Genomic DNA, 23,807 nt, shown 5'->3' on the forward strand with positions numbered 1-23,807 from the left:
TGTGCCATGAACACAGTGCTGAGGTACTGTCCTGTATATTTTTAAATTTTTATACTGTTCTGTATATTTTTAAATTAAGTTGAAGAGTTCAAAGGCATCAGACATTTCTAGCCATCAAAATAATTTAAATTTACAAACACTACCGATTTTCCAAGCACTGCCAGGAATTTCAATAAACCTTCATTTCCACAGTTCAGAATACCCTTCAAGACCTTTAGACAACGTGCAATTCCTCACCTGTTTTCAGCTCTGTCATACATATACTTTGAAAGTGCTGGAATGCCTAAATTAAAATTTATTTCTTCAAATAAGCAGATTTCAGAAGCATCTATTATAGGAGAGAAGATGGATAATCCTTAGGGTCTCTTTTTCAGAATTTTCTTGACTTAAACTACATCTGTGTACTGCATGTTCTCAAATTATTGCTGTTGTTGGGTTCTCCCATCTAGAACTTCAATTTACTACCACGACTTGTCAGAGTACATTGAGTGCCATGTATGTTTCGATATTACATACTTTGCTTGACATTTTCTTTTTCAACAGCAAGGAAAGAAGGGAAGGCTTTCCAACAGCTCAACAAGATTTGAGGGGGAAAAATAAAGCAAAATAAAACTATGCTCCCCAATGCCACCAATTCGTTCTGATGTAGAGACACTGGCTTATAATGAAATACTTTGTAACAGAGGCGCTGAGAAAGTAGTACAAACATGAGCAGAAGCCCCGAAATGCCTCTAAAGCTTTTATGAGTGTGCAGGGGCTCATTCTAGACGGAGTGTATGCAAAACTTTCCTCATTTTCCAGTGGGAGAAAGATTTCTGAGCTAGCGGAATTTTTGTTGTTGGTTTTGATTTTGTTTTGGGTGAGATTTGCTTTTTTTGTTTGTTTGGTTTTGTGTTTTTGTTTTTTGTTTGTTTTGTGTTTTTGGTTTTTTTTTTTCGAGGAATCAATTCAGTCGGAGCTCTGCCGTCCGTGCCGGCACACATGCAGCAGCGGGTGGCAGGTGCTCCCTAGATTGCCCCAGGTCTGGTTCCCCTTTCCTGGTGAGGGATGCGGAGCGCAGCCTGCAGAGGACACGGCCGGAGGTGAGAGCGGGCAGGGCGGCTCCCGCACGGCGGCGGGGCGGGAGAGCCGCGGGGCGGGCCGGGCCGGGGCGGGAGGGCCGGGCCGGGCGGGGCCGGGGCGGGCCAGGCCGGGGCGGGAGAGCCGCGGGGCGGGCCGGGCCGGGCGGGGCCGGGCCGGGAGGGCCGGGCGGGGCCGGGCCGGGCCGGGCCGGGCTCCCCACAGCAGCGCGGCCGCCTGGGAGCCGCGGGCCGCTCCCGCCACCTGGCGGAGGCCGCGCGCAGCTGCCGCCCGCGGCACCTCCGCCGATCCCGGCTCGAGCCCCGGGCCAAGGCAGCGTGGCCGACAGGAACCGGGTGGGTTTGGAATGTCTGCAGAGAGGGGGACGCCATGATCTCCCTGGGCAGTGCTCTGCCACCCTCAGTGTGAAGTGCTTCCACAGGCTGAGCTGAAACTGTGGTTTAGTTTATGGCCATTTCTTCTCATCCTGTTGCTGGGCAGCACTGAAAAGAGTCTGACGCCATCCTCTTGACACCCGCCATTCAGATATTTGTGCACATTAATGCGATCCCCTCTCGGTTTTCTCCAGACTAAACAGCTCAGCTGCCTCAATCTCTCCTCATACAAGAGATGCCCCAATCCCACCATCATCTTTGCTGCCCTGCGCTGGACCCTCTCCAGTAGCTCCTTTTCTTTCTTGTATGGAGGAGCCCAGAACTGGACACAGCACTTCGGGTGTGGCCTCACCAGGGATAAGTAGAGGGGGAGGATCACCTTCCTCAACCTGTTGGCTGCACTCTTCCCACCCTCTATTCATCTATATTTATCCTCCGAGCAGCAGCCTTTCCTCCAGGATCTCAACCTTGCTATGACAGACAGCAGCTTTACACACACAGTATTAGGTATCTGGTTAAAATAAAAGTTTCAGAAGGCATAAACATAAAATTAACTCCTTAGCATGCTTTACATCAAATGCCTGTCATTCTATGTAAACTCTCAGTTCTACTGGGTATATAATGAGAGGAAACTTCAAAAAAGTGAACTGTACTACACATGACATTCTCTCAAGACTGTTCAATTAATTAAAATGGCACCAATCTAAAAAAAAAGCACCTGTGTAGATTTCATCTAAGTAAAAAAAAAAAACTCAATAAAGAAGAAAATCATGATACAATGAATAGAGACGTATACCTCCCAATAAATCATACAGACTAGTTCTGTGCCATTTATTCCATCTAAAATTAAATGGGGTTCAGAGTAGAATAGGTGCTCTTAACCTTTCTTGCAAATACAAACAACATGACACATGTATACAAGGTTAAATACAGGGAAAGGACAATAATCTGATGTTCCTATTCAATATGGAACTGCACTTGGAAGCATTCCTCCTGACTTCTTTGAACTGAATCTATAAATCCACTTCCTAAAACTCAACAGATGAAAATTAGAGGATTTGACTTATGACAACTTCAGAACTTTAGCTTATTTATTTCCATTTAACTGGAACAAATGTGATACTGACAATCACTGACATTTGCTGTTTTTTAGACAGGGCATTAAATTATCCGAAAATATAGCACAAACTTCCTAATCCCTGTTTCAACACAGAAAACATAATTTAGATGTACTTAAGACTGGAGAAAATTTAATTGCTAAATGTCTAAGTTAGGCAATGATGATCTGTGTAAGCTTTCCACAGTGTTTTACTGCATGTAGCTGTTAGACAAGAACTGTCCAAAAAAACCACATCAAATAAAGGAAAAATAATTTTTTAAGCCTTTTGAAAGCCATGAATTGCATTTTATTTGAGACTTGAGGCAAGACTAAGGAGACCTCAACTAGAATTCAAAAGCAAGTTGGGGAAAAAAAACAATGGTATACTAAATGCTCCCAGGAAAAGGCGACAAAGCCATCATTAAATAAATGTGTCAGTTCGGACTCTTTGAAAAACAGTATTTTATCTACTCATTATTTTCACTCAGTTCACAAGAATCCTTTGCAGCAATTGGTGTTTCAGGGCAAACCACCAAGAAGTCTGCCAACATGTCCAGGAAACTTGAGCTTTCACCAAGTGCCAGGTAAACTGACACACTCTGCTGGCACAAACCCCTTGTACACACTGCACAGCTCGACTGCGCTGACCTAACTCAACAACATCCATGATGTTCCAGTACAAAGCTGATTAAACAATGTGCTGTGCAAGAGGCCCAAAGTCTTCATGCAAAGACTAAAAGGAGTACAAGCTAGCAGGAAGTTAGAGGCTGGAGGAAGATCAAGTACTGCAAGCACAGATGAGACACAGAAATGTTGATTTTATGAATTGCTCCCAGATGAAAGAAAATACTATTTTGCCTAAAATGCCCCTCAGAGTCTAAAGTAGATAAAATTTATCTACTGCTTTCTTTAAGCTGACCATTTTTATAAGATTTCCTGTAAAACTTAATGCTGAAATTACATTGCATTGGAGTAGTAATTTGTTTATCAAAGACAATTATGAACTTCAGCCCTCTAATATAAAGCAAGTGGGAATTAAGATATGTGGTCTGTAGCATAAGAACAAAGATGCACCGAGGAAAATATTCTGTTTAGTTCAATTTAGAAACAGAGAGAGGAGAGATTAGCATGAGCTATACAAGGAATACCTGAACACCATAACTGAGTGAGTTATCCAGTGTTTCTGCACTTGTCATACTCTACCCACAAAAGCCCTCCTCACAACCAGATCTCTGAACATAAGCTGAGATGGTCTTCTGTGGAACCTACCAGAGATGTGAAGTCAAAATAAAGCAGTGCAATAACAGCCCTGTTCACTCAAAACACATTCACAAAGGCAGCAATGGGTAACGCACATGCTGTTCTCCTAAGAGAGGCAGAGTACTTGAAACAGCCCTCTTATACTCTGTTACTTTCACTGCCCAGTCCCACAAAACTCCACTTCTCATCTTGCCTGCACTTGGAGACAGTTTCAATAGGAGAGAATCATGTCACACTCTCAGAGCTTGGCACTCTTCTGGCCTCAAAATTACACCAACTGAAGCATGAAATTTGCGTTCCTTTTAAGCATGCTCTGAATCCACTAGGGTGCAGTGGATGGGCATGGTCACCTTCTCCCTCATTTCTCAACAAATAAAGGAAGCAATTTAGTCCTCCCTTTCTGAAAAGGTGTGCTAAATTGACAGATTTTCATGCATCCTCCTCTTTCTTTCCATCTAGCAGAAACCAAGCCCACTACCCACAGTGCATAAATCTGCCCCCACAATCCCCACTGAAGCATGCCTAAGACATGGCTATGCATGCTGCTCCTGGACCTACCCACCTGCAAGTCCAAACCCAGTTGGTGGGTCTGCTTGCCTGCACTTCCTTGGGAAGAAAGAACAATCCAGAAAAATATAATTTTTTTGCTATTCAGGACTCAAAGTAAAGCACTACTTGTAACAACAACTGTAGTCTCTAATTAAATGCATGTGCTGGATAAAATTCATAGGGAAATAGATGAATATTCTGTTCCCACAGGGTCATGGTTTCCTAACAGTTGTTCAGGCTGTACACAAGTCAGGTGGGTGGCAGGAATGAATTTCATGCCCCACTCATCCACAAGATCTGCCTCAGTGAAGAGCTGCAGACACTCTACAGTCACTACTTCAACACCAATGTGAACTATGGGTCATTGGACCAAGCAGCCTTTGCTGCTGCTCTGGTAGGGCAATGAGGATTTATAAAGTGCATGTCCACATACTCAGCCTGATAACAACTGCCAGTGCTGAAATCTGCACTGTAAGGCAGTACTGATCTTTATCTTATATAAGGAGGGGGAGAAGAAAATTAAAAAGAAGAGTATCATACATTGAAAATTCAAGTAATCCATAACCATTGCCACAGTGCTACCTCAGATTTAAGATGCAGGGCCTGCTTCACATGGGTGTACCTGGTAAGCTGTTGAGGCTCTTAAACAGTTCTGTTCACAATCAGATGTTGTTAAAGCAATGAAAGAAAAAGAAAAAAAATCTAAATCTTCATCATCTCCAGGTCATGTGATTCAACATAAACAACATGGACTTCAGGTCCCTAAGACATACATACCATTTCCTTGAATGCACTTTCTATGGCCCCAATAACCAGGCACTCGTGTGGGATCTTCTTCTCTGTGAAGAAGCGTGTTGGAGGCGTGCTGGGTGAGCCCGGGGCTCCCACACCACCGCGCAGGGAGGCCGCCCGTGTCAGTGTCCTGCTGTTGGTGGACGGGTTGTCAGGCTCCTCTCCCAAGCAGGTGGGTGGGAGGACAGCTGTGTTCCTCAGGATGTCCACAATCTCCTGCAGCTGTTCCAGGATGTGGTGCTGCAGCAGTTTGGAAGCGACCACAGCTGCCCCTGACCCAGCATGTCCATCAAACAGGGACCAGTAGTACAGGTTGATCCCATCTGTGTCCTGGAGAAGCAAGAGGGGGAGAAAGGAAAGGAAAAGAGATGGTCACTGTTATGCAGTTGTGTGCAAGGTGACTGGTGGCACAGAGGCAGCAGGTGAAATACAGATAACTTTCCCAAAGGCAAAATTCTTTCTGAAATACCCACCCACAGTGTCAGTACAACTCTGATTGAAATAAGAGATGTTTGTTTTTGCCAAACATCCCCAGCATGTTTTTTCTTTTCCTTAACCTCTTAAAAAAAAAGCCCAAGAAAAAAAATGGAATAAGAAAGGCTGAATCTTTCTTACCTTACAGCCATCATAGGTTGTAGAAGAATAGCATTTGAATATACGATAGACATACCACTATGAAAGATCAAAATTTTACTCAAGACAGCACCTGATACTTTGTGACAGACCATTTTTTTTTTGCTAGGCATGAGACAAAGGACCTCAGTTTGACATCCAGCAACAAATGTGAACTCCACTTCCACAGCTGGTAGATAAGATTCATCCATGCTGGCAGATGGGGAAACTCAGACTTTCCCTGCCTGTGCCAGCCCAGGAAACAGCACCAGCACAGAAGTCTTTGAGGATGACAGACGCAAGTGGGATCAGCAGCACTTCATCTGATCTAGCCTCTATGTCCACTGCCTGGTTCTTCACAGTCCCCTAAAAAGTTTCCTATATAGTACTGGAAATGGTGAGGTTGCTTAGACAGGGCATTAACCCAGGGCTGGAGGCAGAGTAGGTCTGAGCATTACAATCTCCAATATGACTGGAGAATACCAAGCAGCCATACTCTTGATAAGCTCAACTTTTTGTGGGGAGAGAAATTCACCTAGCAATCCTGAGGTAACCATTTAAAGCATAATGATACCTATCTTTGCATGACAGCATATTTGGCATTAGTATGGGGAAAGAGTCTTACCTGTCTTTCCTTCCCCTCTATTTAATTTAATCTTGCACCTTCTCCCAGCTATGCAGAAACAGCTGTTAGTGGGGCTGCCTTGCAAGTCAGATGTGGGTGGACTAATACAGATTTAGAAAGAAACAATTTTGCAAGGGACAGGAATATATGAGGCTATACTGTTGTAAAATACCTTGTAATAAGAAAATGTAACCGAGATCTCACCACATTCAAAGAACCTCAAAATTACATGTGCATGTTGCACTGTGGTCTAATTTAAGATGGCAGACATTATTTGTTTCATTCACCTGAACACTGCTCCCTTACACTACAGATCAGCATAAAGTCTAGGCACTACCTGAATCCCAGCACTTCATGTCCAAAGTACTGCCTATTTCAAATTTATGGACAAGGCTGTGAACTGCAGCTCCTTTTACTTTCTGCTGTTTCAGCTCCTCCACTAAGGTGCCATGATAATAAAAATCACATAAAAGTCAACACTTTTTTTTTTTTTTTTTTTTTTTTTTTGTATACAGCACTGCTGATGTGGTAAAGTTCAAATATATTCTTAACCAAAGCCTCAACAGCATAGTCATCTGCACAGCAGAGAGCTCCTCCAAAGGATGAATTCATCAGTCCCTCATGCACTCTTCATCACTGAAATGATGTGATAAGGGGGTGTTTTCCTAAAGTACTGTTTCCTTACCACAGTAAGGATCACACAGGATACATCCTAGAATGGTGGAAAAAGCAGCATGTGTCCACATTTCCAAACATGGTTCCTTAGCCAAACGCCCCTTCCCTCTCCCCCCACACATACCCAGCCTGGTAAATTCATTACAAAACCAGTTGTGAAACTTCCCACCTGAAGGCAGGGCTGACAGTTGTACTACCTTTCTCTGGGCTCAGAATCCCTCCAAGTTCACACAACAGCTGGCTGTAAAATTCTGTGTAAGTAATTTTTAACAGCTAAGAGGATTAGTAATTTAAAAACTTGCTTGTAAAAATAGATTGCTACTCATGTAAAAATGTATTTTGCCATCAAAAACAATTTTTCCAAAGTGAAAGTATTTCAGCTGAAAACAAATTATTTATTCAAAATGACAACACCGTGGCTCCTGGGATTTGTATATCAAACCACTTCTGCTCCCATTCTTCTCTTAAGAGTTTGTCTCCCTGGCCAAAATCCATGTTATGATGCACCATGGATAATACTTCCACAGTTTTTGTCCTGATGTCCTTTAAAGGTGCTACTCATTTGGAAATGTGTTCTCTTTTGGGGGGGAACTTCCAAGGCATTTCAACTCTGATTGAGATTAAAATATTTTATCTTCCACCAAAAAGAAGCTGATATTTTGTCATTGCTCTCCTCCTGCCCCCAAACTAGAACAGAAACCTACAATCAAGAACAAGTTTGATCCACACTCCATTTTCATGAGTTCTACAAAGCAAACCCCCAGCTACAGCTTTGCAGAATATCTGTGCTACAGCTTTTCAGAATATAAAGAAGACAGTTATTAACACAATTTATTCTTATTACTATGATCTCAGTTCTGGATATGTCTTACACTGATCAAGCCTCATGTGAGTTTGGGAATTAAAGATGAGACTGGAACACTTTAAAACTGTTGAAAATAGCCCCTGACAAAAAGGGAAAGTGAAATGTTACCATTTATTTCCCCTAAGCCAATGGGGAGCACAAATTTGGACAGAGAAGTTCACATGGACTCGAGCTGTATTCTCAGACTCTCACTGACACATGTCACCGTGGCATGGCCACATCAGCTGTGGTGGTCCACTGATCTTGTCCTTTTTTGGAGTAGTAATTCTTGAACAAAGAGGATGTTGCTACCAGTTCAGCTAAGCTCAGACATCTACACTGCATACATCCAAGATAGTTCTCTAAATTGCCCTTATATTGGGCAGACAGAAAACCCCCTGCATTTTCAGACTATGCTCATCTCATTCCAAAGTGGATTTATTTCTCCCTAGCAACAGCAGAAGCACCCTAGATAACTGTAAAGTCTGTATTCTAAGCACTCAGGGGAGATGACTACCATAATGCTGCTCTCATACAGACATTCTATGCAAGATGCTCTAGGGCCTTAACTTCAGTTGGGATCTGCAGGCATTACTGTAACCTAAATATTAGTCTTGAAAAACTTCTGTATATTCCTACAAAGCTTCATTTACTTTTGAACTAGCAAAGAGGAGAACCACAGATAACATATTAGCTGTCTAAAAAAGGAAGAAAAAATAAACTCTTTCCCCACCCTGAGAATAAAAACAGCTCCTCTATTTGGAAGAAATTAATTCCCCAAAACCACACCAATTCAATGAGAATTAAAAATATGATGCAATTAAGGCAGTGACTCAGTGAACAAACAAGGACCAGCAGCCAGGGCATGCAGATGAGACAAAATGCACAGAAGGGTCCTTGCTGTTGCTCACACAGCTGAGATGACCTCTGTAGCCACCAAGCAATTACCTGTTCTGGTGTGCACATGCATTGCTGTTTGCTCTCTTTTACATCTGGGAGCTTGAACTTCTTCCCAAAAAGAACTGACATTCTGCAAACTCAGAGAACAAGACATCTATTTTTACTAGCACTGGCAGTATTCTGCCAGAAGTAGTCTTTCAAACACCAATCTTTATTTCTTCTTTTATCTGGACAGAATCCTCAAATAAGAGTGTGGTCAGTCACCACAGTGATTTACTTCAGCTTTTCATTCAAAAGTTTCTTACCTAACAAGCAGGCTGAGTAACTACCAGAAATATGAAGAGAAAACAAATCCTTCACTGCACCAACCTTACAATTAATTTCCTAGTACAGAATGTACTAAGAAATATAATATGCTTCAGGCTCTTCAACTGCTGACCTAGCTTTCAGGAAGGTTCAGCAGTCTCCTGTGTTTTGCAATTGTAAAATATAATTAAGACATGCAAAGTTTTGGGTCAAGAAATGGATGAGAAATCATGAGAGAAATTGCATATATATACACATACATAATTTCAGCTCAATGATATGAAGGAAAAAAAAAAGGGAAAAACCTTAGCAATAGCTAGAGATCATTTTGGGCCACACTTTTCAGATAAGCTAGACAGCAGTTTTACATTGCAAACCTTCAGATTGTTGTTATGGAGGTAATCCCAAACAGACAAATAAATCATGTTGCCACTAAAGATTTATTCTGGGAACTACAACCTACCCTGACTATTATTATTCCAGATATGAACTACAGTCACGAAACACTTAAGAGAGCAACTTGAGTTCTCATAAAATCTGAACTGGGCCAGCAATTGCCACCCCAATCCTCAGAGAAAAGCCTCCTCATTTTACCAATATGTTCAGCTGCCTGTGATAGGGTACAAGCCTTATGCCACACAAAACATACAACATCTCAGATTTGTGGCAAAGACTGCAGAATTAGTAATTATGTATCCTCACATTACAATGACATTAATAATGCATCACATGAAGTCCTGCAGCTTGTCACTATGACAATATCCTAGCACATGTTTTCCGCTTTGCTTATTGATGGTTTTCAGCATTCATCATAAAGGTACTCTGCAGTTAAATGCATTTAAAAATTAAAAAGATGTGCAATTTAACATTAATGTTCTTGAATAGAGACAGAAGATATAATTAACCAAGCAGCAATGGAGTGGGATGGGGGGGAAGGGGAGAGAATTAATTTAGGGTTGAATTTAAAGAATCTTTAATTTCACTGATCTGCTCATTTTATTACCCACCCTTTCAAGAAGAAAACCATGTTTATGCTACTTAATAGCCTTCCCAGAATTTGTGTGTTGGGGTTAAAGAAATGTTCACTTCTCCATTTCTGCATTTCTGGCCTACCACCTCCTCCTTTCCACCCCTGGAAGCCAATGTGGAGAGTCAAGACCATGACAGTGGCATTTAACTTGTATGGACAATTCGTGGGTCTCCAACTCCCTTATGCTGCTTTGTCAAAGCACAGGGCTGGATTGAAGGGAGTAGCATTAAACAACAATCACACAATCTCAGGTGTAGCTAATGTTTCACAAACTTCCCAAAAAACAGAAGAAAAAGATGGCATGGGCCATTCTCAAAGAGTCTGTGGGGAAAAAAAAAAAAACTGAGGATGATGAAAAGGACTCTGTTACATAAAGTTTAAATTTCACTGCCTATTTCCCTTGTGCTCCACACTTAAATCCTTTCAATGAACTTCTTCCCTCATTCCTTCTTCCTTCAGTATTTCTGCAAGTTGCTTCACAACATAGAGACAATTTCAGATTGTGTGTTACAGTGGGATTTTTCTATGAGACATTTACACTATTTAGCCTCTGGCTTTCTTACTAAATATTTCCTGGGATGATATTCTATCACTCACTGTAGTGTCTAAAGCCAGTGTTTCTTATTCATACAAATTAAGGTGTACACTCATCACATTTAACATCAGCTTCATATACTCCTTAAAAAATATTTGCTAACAGTGCTATGTGAGGGTATTATATTTCACAGTATAAAAATACGGAAAAAAAAAATGACACAACATAGAAATGTGCTTTTTTTCTTCCCCCTTTTTAGAACCAACAAAATATGTAGCAAGGAAAAAATCCTACTAAGTGTTAGTGTAAGACTGCCCTCTAGTAGAAAACTTTCTCCAGGAATATGCTGCCTGTTTTGGGAAAATATATTACAAATTTAAATACACAAGCTGTGGTCTGATAACATGGTAGAATAGGTTTTCCACAACTAAATAATGAGTGTGACAGCACCATCAGGGCCATGTAGAAAACAGAAGGAAATACATAGATAAGAAGAGAACATAAAGAACAAATAAATAAGAAGTAGCTAGAAAACAGTACAATCCATTATATGGATCAGCTGACTACTGAATTTAGATGTTATGCTCATTTGTTGTCAAAATATGTCAGAAATAGAATCAAGAGCAGAAGATTTGAAATAAAAGTATTTCTCTCAAGAAACTTGAAAGGGAGTGGCTGTTTCTTCCAAAATCAAGATGAAAAATACAGAATCAAACTAGGAAATAGCAAAAAGAGAAGGAAAAAATCAGAACGTTCCAGAAGATACTTCTCATAAACTATGTGTAAGTACATATCTACTGAGGAGATATTTACTGACAATCATGAAATATCAAATGGATAAAAAGAACAGGTTTTAAAAACATGCATTTATTGACCCTACCATTACACTACCATAACAGTACATCAACTGTAAAAATGGACAACATCAAGGTTAGTTAAGATGCCTTTCTAATAACTAAACTATTTTAGATCCCTATATTTTTAATGCAATGTTATCTTATTAGCTATGTTATGTTTGGAAAGAAAGTTCCATCTGAAAAAGGTGATTAGCTATGGTTTTTGCTCCTGAGAAGCTTTTGATGCTGGAAGTTAATCGGGCTTTGTGAAACAATGTTACAAAGGTTTTTATGTCCCATGCAAGCCCCTAAAATATGCAAAAACAGGCAAACTTAGCACAGTTACATTTACCCACATTCCAGACACACAGGCCCCTGACCACGTATCTCACATGGTAGGTCTGGAACTTTAGTGTGGTATGAGACCAAATCTCATATCTCTACACAGCAAGATGTGTGTACCCAGGCTGGTGTGTGCACAGGGGTCTTTGCTGTGTGCCTGTGTGCATGGCACAGTGATACTCGTAGTGTCAAACAAGCAAATCCCCTGGACCAAGGACACTGGCAGCTGTCTTGTTGTGTTTTCCATACACAAACAAGTACTGTGGCTAAATGCTTGCTTCATTAAACATAATTAATGCATACAAAAGTTTCACTCCTGAAACCAAGCACCTTTCTGAACCAACAGCAGGCATGGACTTTCTAAGAAAGACTTTTAAATACACAGCTAATTAAAACAAATTCTGCTTTACTTTGCGTGACTGTGTGTAGAACTCCTAGTCCCAACAAGTTCTAGGCACAATTCTAATTCTTTATCCAGGAGTTTGCAAAAATGTACTTGAAAAAAGAAATCATGACTGCCTGAATACAATGAAGAATATCAGCACACAGGAATTGAAACATGATTTGAAGAAAGATTTTTAAAGAGGAAAGAATAGGGTAATTTGCAAACCTACAGGATCTGTCAGTTTGAAAATATTGCAGCAATATTAAAGAACTGGAGGAGTAAGAGTTTGGGAGGGACACAATACAAGAGGAATGCTTGTTTCTCAGGACCCCAATGAACCCTGCAGCCATCAGGTATATCAAGCCATGGAATTCTGGGAGAGAGACCAAAGCAGACTGCTAATCACTACCCGATTTAAAATAGAAACTCACATACCAACTGACAAAAAATAACCAAAACAACAAACCAAACAAAAAACAAAACATACAAACAAACCAAACTCCAAAACAAAACCAAAAAAACTCCAAACTACCAAAAAAGGCTACTTACAGTCCATTGAAAAACTGATTATCACTTAGGGACAACCTGTGTTCTTCAGCAGCAGGAATGCAGCATATCTACATTGTCTGACTCAAACATTCAAACAGGGCATTTAGTATTACACGGTGAAATGTTGGAATTGAACACACACTATCAATTACTGCTGGAGGCTGAGCTCATGCTTAAAGAGCAGATGAAGTAATTAGCCGGTCAGGAAACAAGACAGATGAAAAATAGCAGACAGTTGCCAGTAGCCAAGTGTATGACATACACCACACTTCACACAAATGAGGGAAGCTACAGTCCACAAAAATCACTGAATTCCATGTGCTGGATGACGTTACCCTACCAGCAAAACCAGAAGATTATCCTGATTAAATTAGAGACGCAGTATCTTTCCAACATTGGCTGAAGATGGGGTTTAGTGGCTTTGATATAAGACACATTTTAACAGCCTATATTGTTTATATAGTTCTTTATCTGACCCCTGTTTAGGCACAGTGAAAACAGCTGCCAATGCAGAGTCCACAGAGCTCCATGTAGTGCAAATGTGCCAACACAACAGTACAGAAACTTAGAAAGAGCAGGTGGTGGTTGACCTGTGTTTTTGTGGCACCATGAGGCATCTGTGTAAATGACAGAAACAGAATGGTTCAGGATGGAAGAGACCTTAAAGATTATCTGGTTCCAACCCCTCTGTCATGTGCAGAAACACCTTCCACTGGACCAGGCTGCTCAAAGTCTCATCCAACCTGGCCAAATGTCTCTGGGCAATCTGTTTCACTGCCTCACCACTCACAGTGAAGAATTTCTGCCTAATATCTAAACTAAATCCTCTATTGGTCTGAAGTCCTTACTCCTTCTCCTGTCACTGTAGGTCCTTGTGAAAGCCTGTCTCCAATTCCCTTTAGGTACTGGATGGCCAGTCTAAGGACTCCCTGGAGGCCTTCCTTCTTCAGGCTGAACAGCCCCAACTCACAGCCTGTCTTCACAGGAAATGTGCTCCAGCCCTTTCTTCATCTTAAAATTTCTCAACATTATATTTCAGAAATGAAACAAAAAGAAAAATGCACATCTTTAAACCAAAATATCTTAGATGCAAGAAGCATTTTTCAACACAAAAAATTAAATAGTAGAGCTAAGAAAAATATAGTGAAATGTTCTGCATTTAAGCAGAGATAATCAGCAAGAGGTAACTGAAAAGATATGAACTATTCAGAAAGTACCTTTTAGTGCCATATTCTTACATCCTTTTATTTTGTATTTCTCCACTGACAAGATACAGAAGTTTGCTTACCGAATTTTCTTTCAGCTGGAGACCTTCTCCATTGGGCAGCGATGACCTCCGTTTTGTTGAGTTCTTGTTTGGTGTAGAATTACTGCCTCCAGCTTTTTTCTTGACAAAGAGGACCTCACAGCTGGCTTGATCTTCATTGTGCGTGCTCTTCCCTGCATTTATTACCCTAAGAAAAAAAACAAAACAGAAAAGAAAACAATGACCAGATTAGCAAAGCACAGAAGCCCCCATCTGTATCTCCCAATGTGACTCGAGATGTATGGAACCAGAGCCCGGCAGTGTTGTAAGTACTGACTGAATTAAAATACCTGACCACCTTCCAGAGATACAAACATACACACAGGTATACTTTTTATTTCAGTACACATACACATGACACAACAAGCATTTTCCACAGAACTACGTGAATAAGAACCAATGGTGCCATGAGCATATTTCACCCCTAGCCATGCCACACTTTTTTTAAAGACACTACTTTATGGATGAAGTTGATAACACATATGCCTCCCAGTTAAAACATGAGACCCCCATTTGCTTTTCTACCTGTCAGAATCTCTGCTGTAAATAACGGATCTGCTGGCTAAGAGTGTGCATTCTGTCAAGTTCCAAGTCTTTGCACAGACAAAATACCTGTTATAAATCTACAAAGCTGTTACTGCTAAAGGCAGTCTGTTCAAACAGCATATATTAGAAATGCTGTGACAGAAATACAAGGGAAAGACTTTGTCTCTGACAGGCAAGTCAAGCTTGCTTGTACCACAGTGATACAGTGATGCATACTAAATACATCCCTTTAGTAGTGCACAACGTAACCCCCTGCCCCTAGAATCCTACCTCAAACTATCTGTCCCAGCTGCCCAGAAAACAGAAGATTTGCACTAAGAGCTGCAGGCATGCAAAACTCAGCACTTAGTGCTCAGCACAAGCTTTTAACAGCCCAAGGTATCCTGAGACTCATACCACAGGTTCCTTCCTTTGATCAGTGACGAGGCTGAAATAAACAGCTATTCCACCAACAAGCTTTTAAAATCTTAATCAGAAGCCTCTGGTACCCAAAATGCTGTGGTTCCTATCATTGATCTCAGAACAGGCAAGCCCAAACACATTTTCCACTTCTGACATGAGAATCTCATCACAAACTGACCAATTTTGCATCAGTTGACGGTTCTGGGTTCACACAGGGAAATCCCATGCAAGATGGGACAATATCTTGCTCCAGCCAAGCAAAGACACTGTGACTTTGATGGAAGCACATTTTCTTCCACAAACACTATCCACCCATTCGTCTTCATTGTGAGTTGGGGTCAACAAGCTGACCGATACTCAGAGACAGTATTTCCACTACTGGATAAGCACCGAGTTTCACATCAGGCACTCAATGTCTTTAGAAATAACTGCTGCCTCACCAGAAACTAAAACAGCTTAAAGGCACATCATGATCCTCATGGCAAGTTCAAGACATACCTGACTTCTTAATCCCTAATGTTTTCATTACAGTAAAACTTTACAAGATAGGAAAATACTTGTTAAAAGGTTGTTGAAATGAAAAGAAAACAAAAACCAAAGGAAGGCTTGCAGGGAACTCCAGCTTGCCTGCTCTTGCTGAAATGTCAAGTCTGTGTCAGCCTTGCTTAAAGGTAATAACATTTTTTCACTTTCAAGGAGCAGTATGATGCCGTGACATGCAAATGAGTATTCCTGCCTCTGAAAAAACAGCCTTTTTTAAAAAGAAAATGTATGCCCACTACAGTTAACTGCTTTCAGAAATGGGAAGTTTCCTTATAGTGCTAAATGCTTCACATTGCAGTCTATCTGTAGGCACAGTACGACCATTTGTTTGCATGTCTTGTAAAGAAACACTAATTGTGGATAACATTATTTTGCAAAATACATAGAGAGCAGAGATGAAGGAGCAATTAGTTGCAAGGCACTTGTGAGCAGTTTAACCACTTACCACCTGTAGTGCTTAACATTTGGGCAATTGCAGATCAAATATTGAGATGCAGTAAGTGTCTAGTCTGAAAACTCTCATTTTCTTGACATTAGGAAAGGTAGAAGCATATATTAAAAAATGGGGTGAAAGTGTCTGGGGAGGAGGACAGAACACACAACACACATGACAAAATCATAATACCAAAGCATTTAAATCAGCTGATCAAGACCTGTTCAGTTTAAAATGCTACAAACATGATTAAAATACTGCACCAGAAGAGAAAGTGTAGTTTTATCACATCAGGAACTAATCAATATTTAGTTTAGCTGACCAGTCTCCTTACTGATGCTGCTGTTTTCAATGCCATTTTAAAAAAGAAGCAGAAAACAAGAGACCAAAGTTACTCCTTACAAACATCACTACTTTCGTTCTACTTATTGTTCCTTACAAAAGTCATTAAACTCTTGGAGTTCCCTGGTTTCTGAGCTTAGTGATGGACCTTAGGACTTGTATGGTGGAAGATGTTCTGATATTTAATAACATGTCAAGTTATGCACAATATTATCATTTTTTAAGGCTCTTATAAAGAAAATTTTTCTATGCATTGAATACATTAGAAAGACTATGAGAACACAGTGACCCAAGAGACTGGCTTGACAATCAGCTATTACAAAACACCTGGAGATGAAACTGTGTACCAAGCACCTTGCTAGAGAAAGATATAATCAAAAGGAACCTGGCAAGACTGAACACTGAACAGACATGGGAGTTGGAGTGTCAGTGTAAAGGAGTATTATTTATTTGAGGAGGGAGGAATGCGCTCTGAACAACACATTTAATTCAAGAAATCAAATATATTTCCCAGAATTCCAGTTTTTCTTTCTTCATCAGAAGATTAAGTGTATTGTATTCCTTGGGAATGCCTGAATTTATCATAACGTCAAAATGGTGTTTATGGATCCTCCCAGGTAATACAGTGTCTAGACACCAAAAGCTGCTCCTCTTCTGACACAGGCACTCTTCTACTCTCATATCCCACCTCACAGGCAAATCCTGGAAAACTGCTGCAGTGAAACCCCATGATTTTTAATTTCAAATCTTGAGCTTTGTGTTGGTGCCTGATGCCAAGCACAGAAGCTGGTAACAACTACTCAAACTTCAGACAGCTTTACTCAGCTTCAAACAGCTCTGTCTTTGCTGCCTTTTGAAATCCTTTTCTTTCTGCAGTTTCCTAAATCTCTACAGGCGATTTTTTCAACCAGCTTTCCGATGCTGATTTCACTGTTGTCTTTTCTCCTTGCTCTCCCACACTGCAACTTAGAACAAAAATCACAGCTAAGCTGCTTATACAAATAACATAGCAGAGCTAACAAGATATTCATATCACCAAAAGGTAACTCTTAATTGGACCTCTGTAATTTTTTATGGAAAATCTGCCCCTCCTTCCACTGATGAAGTACCTCAGCTTCCAAAGATTGCCCCCGTGTATTTTTTTCTGTCTAACTCAAAAGCTAAGTTTTCCACCAGTAAAGTAAACAAAATTAGATGAAACAGCTCCACTATTTTCAATTCCATTTTATCATTAATATTAATAATAATGCAGAGAAAAAGTAGTTAAAAATTAATTAAGAGTGAGGCCTACATAATTCTCTAGCTGACTTACACACATGTTTTCAAGTAAATTCCTCTTTTTGTTCTCTCTCCAAATTTCTCAAGACACTGATTAGACCTATTAATGACCAACTCCTTTCCATCCTTTCCCTCCTCTCCCCTAATACCCATGTATCTCCTATTCAATCTTTTGCAACCTTCAACCCAAACAATGTATCCAGATCAGAAGCCCCTCCTTTTACAGAATTCCCTGTCTGTACTGTGTCAAACACGTTTCTCAGTAATAAATAAATAATCCTAAAGTTCAGTTTGAGGTACAGTGGTATTAGTAAAAGCCATCCTGCTTTCCAAACAGGAGCTTTCTGAAGCCTGCACAGTCAGGTGGTGGGTTTTGGTTGCAGTTGAAGTACCTGCATCAAATCTTGATGGACACTTAAGTGTTTCACGAGTCTTTATCATAAACATGTCCTCAGCTAAAAGCAAATCCACCAGACAGGGGCCAGCTAGTTTGTTTGGCTCACAATTAAGATCCTCTTGGTATCTCAGGAGACCCCAAAGTCCATCTGACTAGATGGAAATGTAGGTCACACTGAGCTTCTATTCTTCTCTCAACAAGCAGAGCTCAAAGTTCTGTGCCATGATCACTGCAAAATCTGAAATTTATTTTAAGATATCTAAAACAGGCCTTGACAGTGTCAAAAATTCCCCCCAAAACAACCCAAACCACAAGCAAACACAAACCAAAAATAAAGCAAACACAAACCAAAAACAAACCTTCAGTCTTAAGAACGCCTTTCTATTCATCCCTCTATTTTTGGGGGGGTTTTTTGCATCAATACCAGTATATACTCTTTGGATGTTTCATTCCTTTCTATACTATGCCCTTTGATATTACATTAAATTGTGATCAGCCAAAATTCCAAGCTGTGCTATAGCTATAAGGTTTTACCCACCAAAAAAAATCCCTAATGCATTTGCCTTGCCCACTTGGAACAAAATACAGCCCACAACAGAAGCTTCAAACAGTCTATGAGCTTCATAAAGGAATATTGCTTGTAACATGCCCTGAAAGATGTTTTTATTTGGGGAACCTGTGCTCATTTGCTCCACAAATATCAATCCCAAAAAAAGGCAAAAGCTTCTAAGGGTTAGAGAGAAAAAAAGAGCTAGAAATAAAAGGATATATCCATAGGCAGCTTGTTGTACACTGCAATTTTCAATTCTACCTTCCACTGGGGTTTTACACTAGCAATGGACACCTGTATTTGTTTTGACTCTGAATTAATCAATTCAGCAGGAAGCACAAAACCCTTCTCTCTCCCCCTTGCAGGAGCCACAACCAGTCTCTCCTCTTTCCAGCTATGGCACACACACACACACCACTCCACAACTGCATGACACCAGCTTGTAGCCAGCCCAATCAAAAACACAGAAGTAAACCAGATTAATTAATACTATACATTCAGACAACAGACAATACATTTCTAACAGTTTTGTGTTATAATTTTAACAGATTTAGAGCGATGGTTAAAGATACCATAAAAAAACGACTTTCACAAAAGTGTTGCTGGCTTTACTTGCCCCTCCCACCTTTTTTTTTTTCCTTAATGGATTAGAATGTGAGTGGATGCTACTGCTTTTTTCTGTGACATCTCACTTACAAGTCTTAGATTTCCAGGTAGGTGTCTGTTTCCTCCCTTTCACCCACATGAGATTTATTTAGAAATAGATTTCCTTCTAGCTGCTCACCTTCTCCCTGAGATGAAAGGCAGCATTTCAAGCAGCCTAAGCAGTTCCATTCATTCATTACTGTATCAGTCACATTGTGCACATCAAAACCAAAGCACTCACTAGTATAGTCCACTGCAGGCAGAGACTGAAGGCAGACACAAATCAGTTGTCTAAATCATTGGGGCAAAACAAAATTTTCATTTTATTAACCAAGGAGGAAGTGAATATTTAGCCATGAAATCTTGCAATGATGTGCTGTGAAAATCCTGTTTCTCTTACGAGCAATTACACGGGTATACCAGGCCAAGTTCACTTTGAGGCCCAGCTAGAAGCTATGGCACCCATCAAACTCACAAGATCTAAATATGGGATTAAAATAGGCAAAGTCTAAAAGTAGAATAGCATTTGTGTTGGAAATTTACCATAAATTCAGTGTAGATGATCATAACCTGGTAACACAGCTTGTCTTTGGGCTGAAGTCAATGACATCTTGGAAGGGAAGTCCACTCTGACGTTATTTATATGGACTTCCCAAAATGCTACAAACCAGCACACCTTAGTATTTAAAGGGTACCTTTAAATACTAAGTGACTACAAGGAACAAAACAGCTGTAGGTCACTGCAGGAATGCACAAGCTCTATGACCACCACACAGGGAGATAATTAGCATGCAGGTATTGCAGAAGAAAACCAAGGGACAGTGAGCCCCAAGCAGATGCTGAACCAGACCAGTGGGATACAAGGCGGTTAAGCATGATCTCACTTCAGAGCTGAGCAGTCCCAGCCACAGCTGGCAATATTACTTGCCAAATTCTTCTTCCTCACTCCTTCTATACTAGCTATCAGAATAGGGTAAGACAAGGTTGCAAAACCAAAGATTAATTTGACACTGTAAAAGAACCACCACTTGCTTCCCATAAAAACCAGTGAAATTTAAAAGAATGCCAGGGCAGACTGCTCATCATCCATATTTAAAGCAGCTTTGCCTAGCTGTTGAACACTTGCTGAAATATAAGCAAGAGACGCAGAAGACAATGAAAATAAACAACTTTGTGTTGACCAGTGTCCTAGTCCAGTTTCCACTAATGCACTTGGACATTTTTCTTCTTCTCTCCAACAGTTAAATTCTCAAATCCTGATAATCTGGGGAAAATGGGCCTACATTTATTTCCATGATATTCAGGAGGAAGTTGCCTTGAAAGTTCTAAAAGTTATGCTTCTTTATATGAATTGGGCATATTCAATCGGCTGAAGTAAGCCTCCAGATAAATATATTTGCACAAAAACTCTAAGATTTTAATGCATTATTAGATTTTTCTAGATTTTTGTTGCTGCTAAAGTTTACCTTATGTTATTATGTTATAGCATTATGTTACCTCATTATGTTATTATGTTATAACATTATTATGCTGTTGATAATACTTACCAGCTTTGGCTGGTGTGAAAAGTTTTCAGCTTCAAATTGAAGCAGAAATCATTAAAAACCCCTAAATAGTAGTGAAAAGAAATGGACCCTTTCTACAGGAATATCCTTTATCATGTCTCATTAGCCATGTGTGAAAAGTACCTGTGACTTTGCACATTAGGACTGACAGCTCTTGAAATTGAGGCATCTGGCTCAAGCTAAAGAAACCACACTACAACAGTAACTTACTTTGCTCACAGCCATTTTATCACATGTGATTTCACTGTCACAGCTTTTAGGGGTGATCCTGAAAGTTCACTGACGAACAATACTTCGTTTTTGACTGCACACCAAGAAACACATCATTGGATACTGGTTATCAGCTGCTTTTAGATGAGAAACATCTTTGCATTTATCCTAGAGCTCACATTCAAGATGGAAACCAAAGTTCAGCCATTCCTTTCCTGCTAATGCAAAGGAAAAGCAGCCACTTCCATGTCAGTTCCTATGAGCTGTACACCACCTTTTGCATGTGAGGTGGATAAAGTCTTGACCATGACATCCCCCATAAGGGCAGCACCATAGCTGAGACACAGTCTGATAGAATGGCTGCATAGGAGGTTCAGCTGTCCCCACAGAGTTATGTGACAAATACAGAAATAATTCTAGTTAAAATGATGAAAAGGTAAGGAAAAGTAACTTGCTCCTAACTGCTACAGCAAGGGGCATCTGTGTTTCAAAAATATTCACTCTGTCTACAAGCTCAGCACTACTCTTACTACTACACCAAACCCCAACCAAAAGCTCAGTTTGAATTGACCTCAGTTTTGTTTTTTTAGATTTTTAAATGAATGTATGCACATGCATGAAGAAAACAAATTACTACTTCCCCCCTCCTCCCCAGTTTCCTTCCCAAAGTTCTACTTTTAAAAGCACATCTAAAATAAACACTCTCTTCCTTACAGAAATGCCAATTATATGCAAATAAAAGTTCTCCTTATGCTTACAGTGAAGCAAATTATGTGCTTAAAGTAATGCTGTAAATCCCACATCTATAGACTGATGCTATAGACCACAGTCTCAGCTTCAGGGTTAAGAGAAATCAAGATAAATGGCTTATGCAAAACTGGTTCAAGCTTTTAAAAAAATATTATCTCCCATATTTAGCATGTGTGAAAGTTAACCCCAAGAGATGAGCAATGACAGTACTAATCCCTTTTATACAGCTGTCAACTGAATTTAGCGCCAAGATAATCGCTACAAGTATGACAGAGAAGATACACATTTCCACAGATATACACTAATGCCTTTTTCACAATATCCCTCTACTGCAGCAGGTACTTGAAGCCCCCACAACCTGAAAGAAAACAATCTGCTAATTTATTCTTAAAAGTCATTATAGAAATTTATATGTATGGAAGCACACATATGCAAGACAAGGGGGAGGAAAAAAAAAGGGAGAAAACATTATGTATAGCTTTATTATCACAACTAATAAATTAATTCAGAGTCACTTATATGCTGGTAATTTTAAATAATTAAAATAAAAAATACACCCTTCTGCTGGAGTTTTACATCCATCACTTTTCCTCTGGGAGAACATTAGCTAGCAGATGTGCAAGAAGGGGCCATGTGCAAAAAACCACTCCAATGACTCTTTGCCATAGAAATGTGCCTGCAAACCCAATCTTTTACTTCTGTTACTAAAATTGCATTCCTAGATCTCATCTTTAAAGCTGTTAAAATAGAAGCTAAATGCAAACCAATGAAATGTCAGCAATCCTGAGCCTAGAATAAAAGATTACAGAAAAATGGCAGCTCCCTTAATCTTTATAGACCATGATTCATCAAAACATTTGTAGTGAACATTCATTTATTCCTCTTGCGGCTAACAATCAATTCCAAAATTAGCTTTCATAAATTTAAAATATAAAAAGTTGCAGTAATTAAAGCAAAACAAGATTAAGAAAATTTTGCAGTACTTTAACATTTATTTTACATACACATACATACAAACACCTCTAAAGAAAAACCTGTGGTGATTCTCATGAAAGTTATACAAAATTCAGTTAAATATTATGTCATTGAAAACACTTATTTTTCATGTAATATAGGTCAAAGTGCTTAATATCTTTGCCCAGTTGTTCAGCCATCACAGATGAAAATTTCCAGGTGCAATCTTAATTTAGAGTGAAAGTCAACATAGAAACCCTGTTAAAATCAGTGCCAGTAAAAGAAAAATGACAACCAAATGCAGGATTTCTACCCAAGAGCAAACAAATAGCAGTGAGCAAATGAGCATCAAGCTCTGTGGAAGTGCCGGTGACAAGGGTGTCCTTTCCAGCCCACCTGCTACCTTTATCCAGAGGGAAGGTACTGAAGTTCTGGGGTCTGCACAACACTCTTAGTTGGTATGGTATGCCACAAGCTCAGGGTGAATTTTCCCCAAAGGCTCCTTCTGTCCTTGCAGGAGGTGGGATGAAGAGACGTGTTCCCACCCAGGAACAGAGAAGGCTTAACAAGGTTAAGCTTTGGAAGGTGCAAAATCAGAGAATCACAGAACAGCTGAGCTTGGAAGTTCCCTAGAACAGGTTGTCCAGGACCTTGTCCATATGGGAGTGCAGAGGGAGCAAACACAAAGCAAGAGGCCTGTCTTCCCTTATATGTGCACAGGAATTAACCCCGAGCAGGAACAGCTTGTTGACACCCTGTGAAGTCTGAAAGGTCACACTTCTCCAGCACTACCATTTCTTCTACTTGTGCTGTGCAATCTGCCTCCACTACAAAACTTATCCTTTCCAAAGTCATTAGCACAAACACCTAAAAAGCCTCAATCCAAGTTTTCACTTGTACATGCAACAGGCACACTGGAAAGCCTACAGATTTGGCAAATATGTAGCCCAAACACAGTAAACAGGGCCAACATGGAATATTTTAGAAAGCTCTATAACTAAGGAGAATCACTTGTGCCCAAAGAGACCTAGAGGAGATGGCATAGCCTGGCACCAACTTAGGCAGCCCTGACGGGGTAGATCTTGCACAGTGT

The 23,807-nt window shown here is 40.1% G+C and overlaps 1 protein-coding gene across 1 annotated transcript in view; it reads right to left on the bottom strand.

Annotated features, from left to right (window-relative positions):
- PPM1H (protein phosphatase, Mg2+/Mn2+ dependent 1H) overlaps nucleotides 1–23,807 on the bottom strand; it is a 130,102-nt gene that overhangs the window by 58,268 nt on the left and 48,027 nt on the right. The window contains exons 2-3 of the mRNA XM_021547410.2: nucleotides 14,082–14,247; nucleotides 5,140–5,484 (exon numbers count right to left, since the gene is read on the bottom strand). Coding sequence (XP_021403085.2) covers nucleotides 5,140–5,484; nucleotides 14,082–14,247 — 511 coding nt within the window. The remainder of the gene's footprint in view (nucleotides 1–5,139; nucleotides 5,485–14,081; nucleotides 14,248–23,807) is intronic.

Source organism: Lonchura striata, chromosome 5 (assembly GCF_046129695.1).
Source record: "Lonchura striata isolate bLonStr1 chromosome 5, bLonStr1.mat, whole genome shotgun sequence".
In the NCBI taxonomy this organism is placed as follows: domain Eukaryota; kingdom Metazoa; phylum Chordata; class Aves; order Passeriformes; family Estrildidae; genus Lonchura; species Lonchura striata.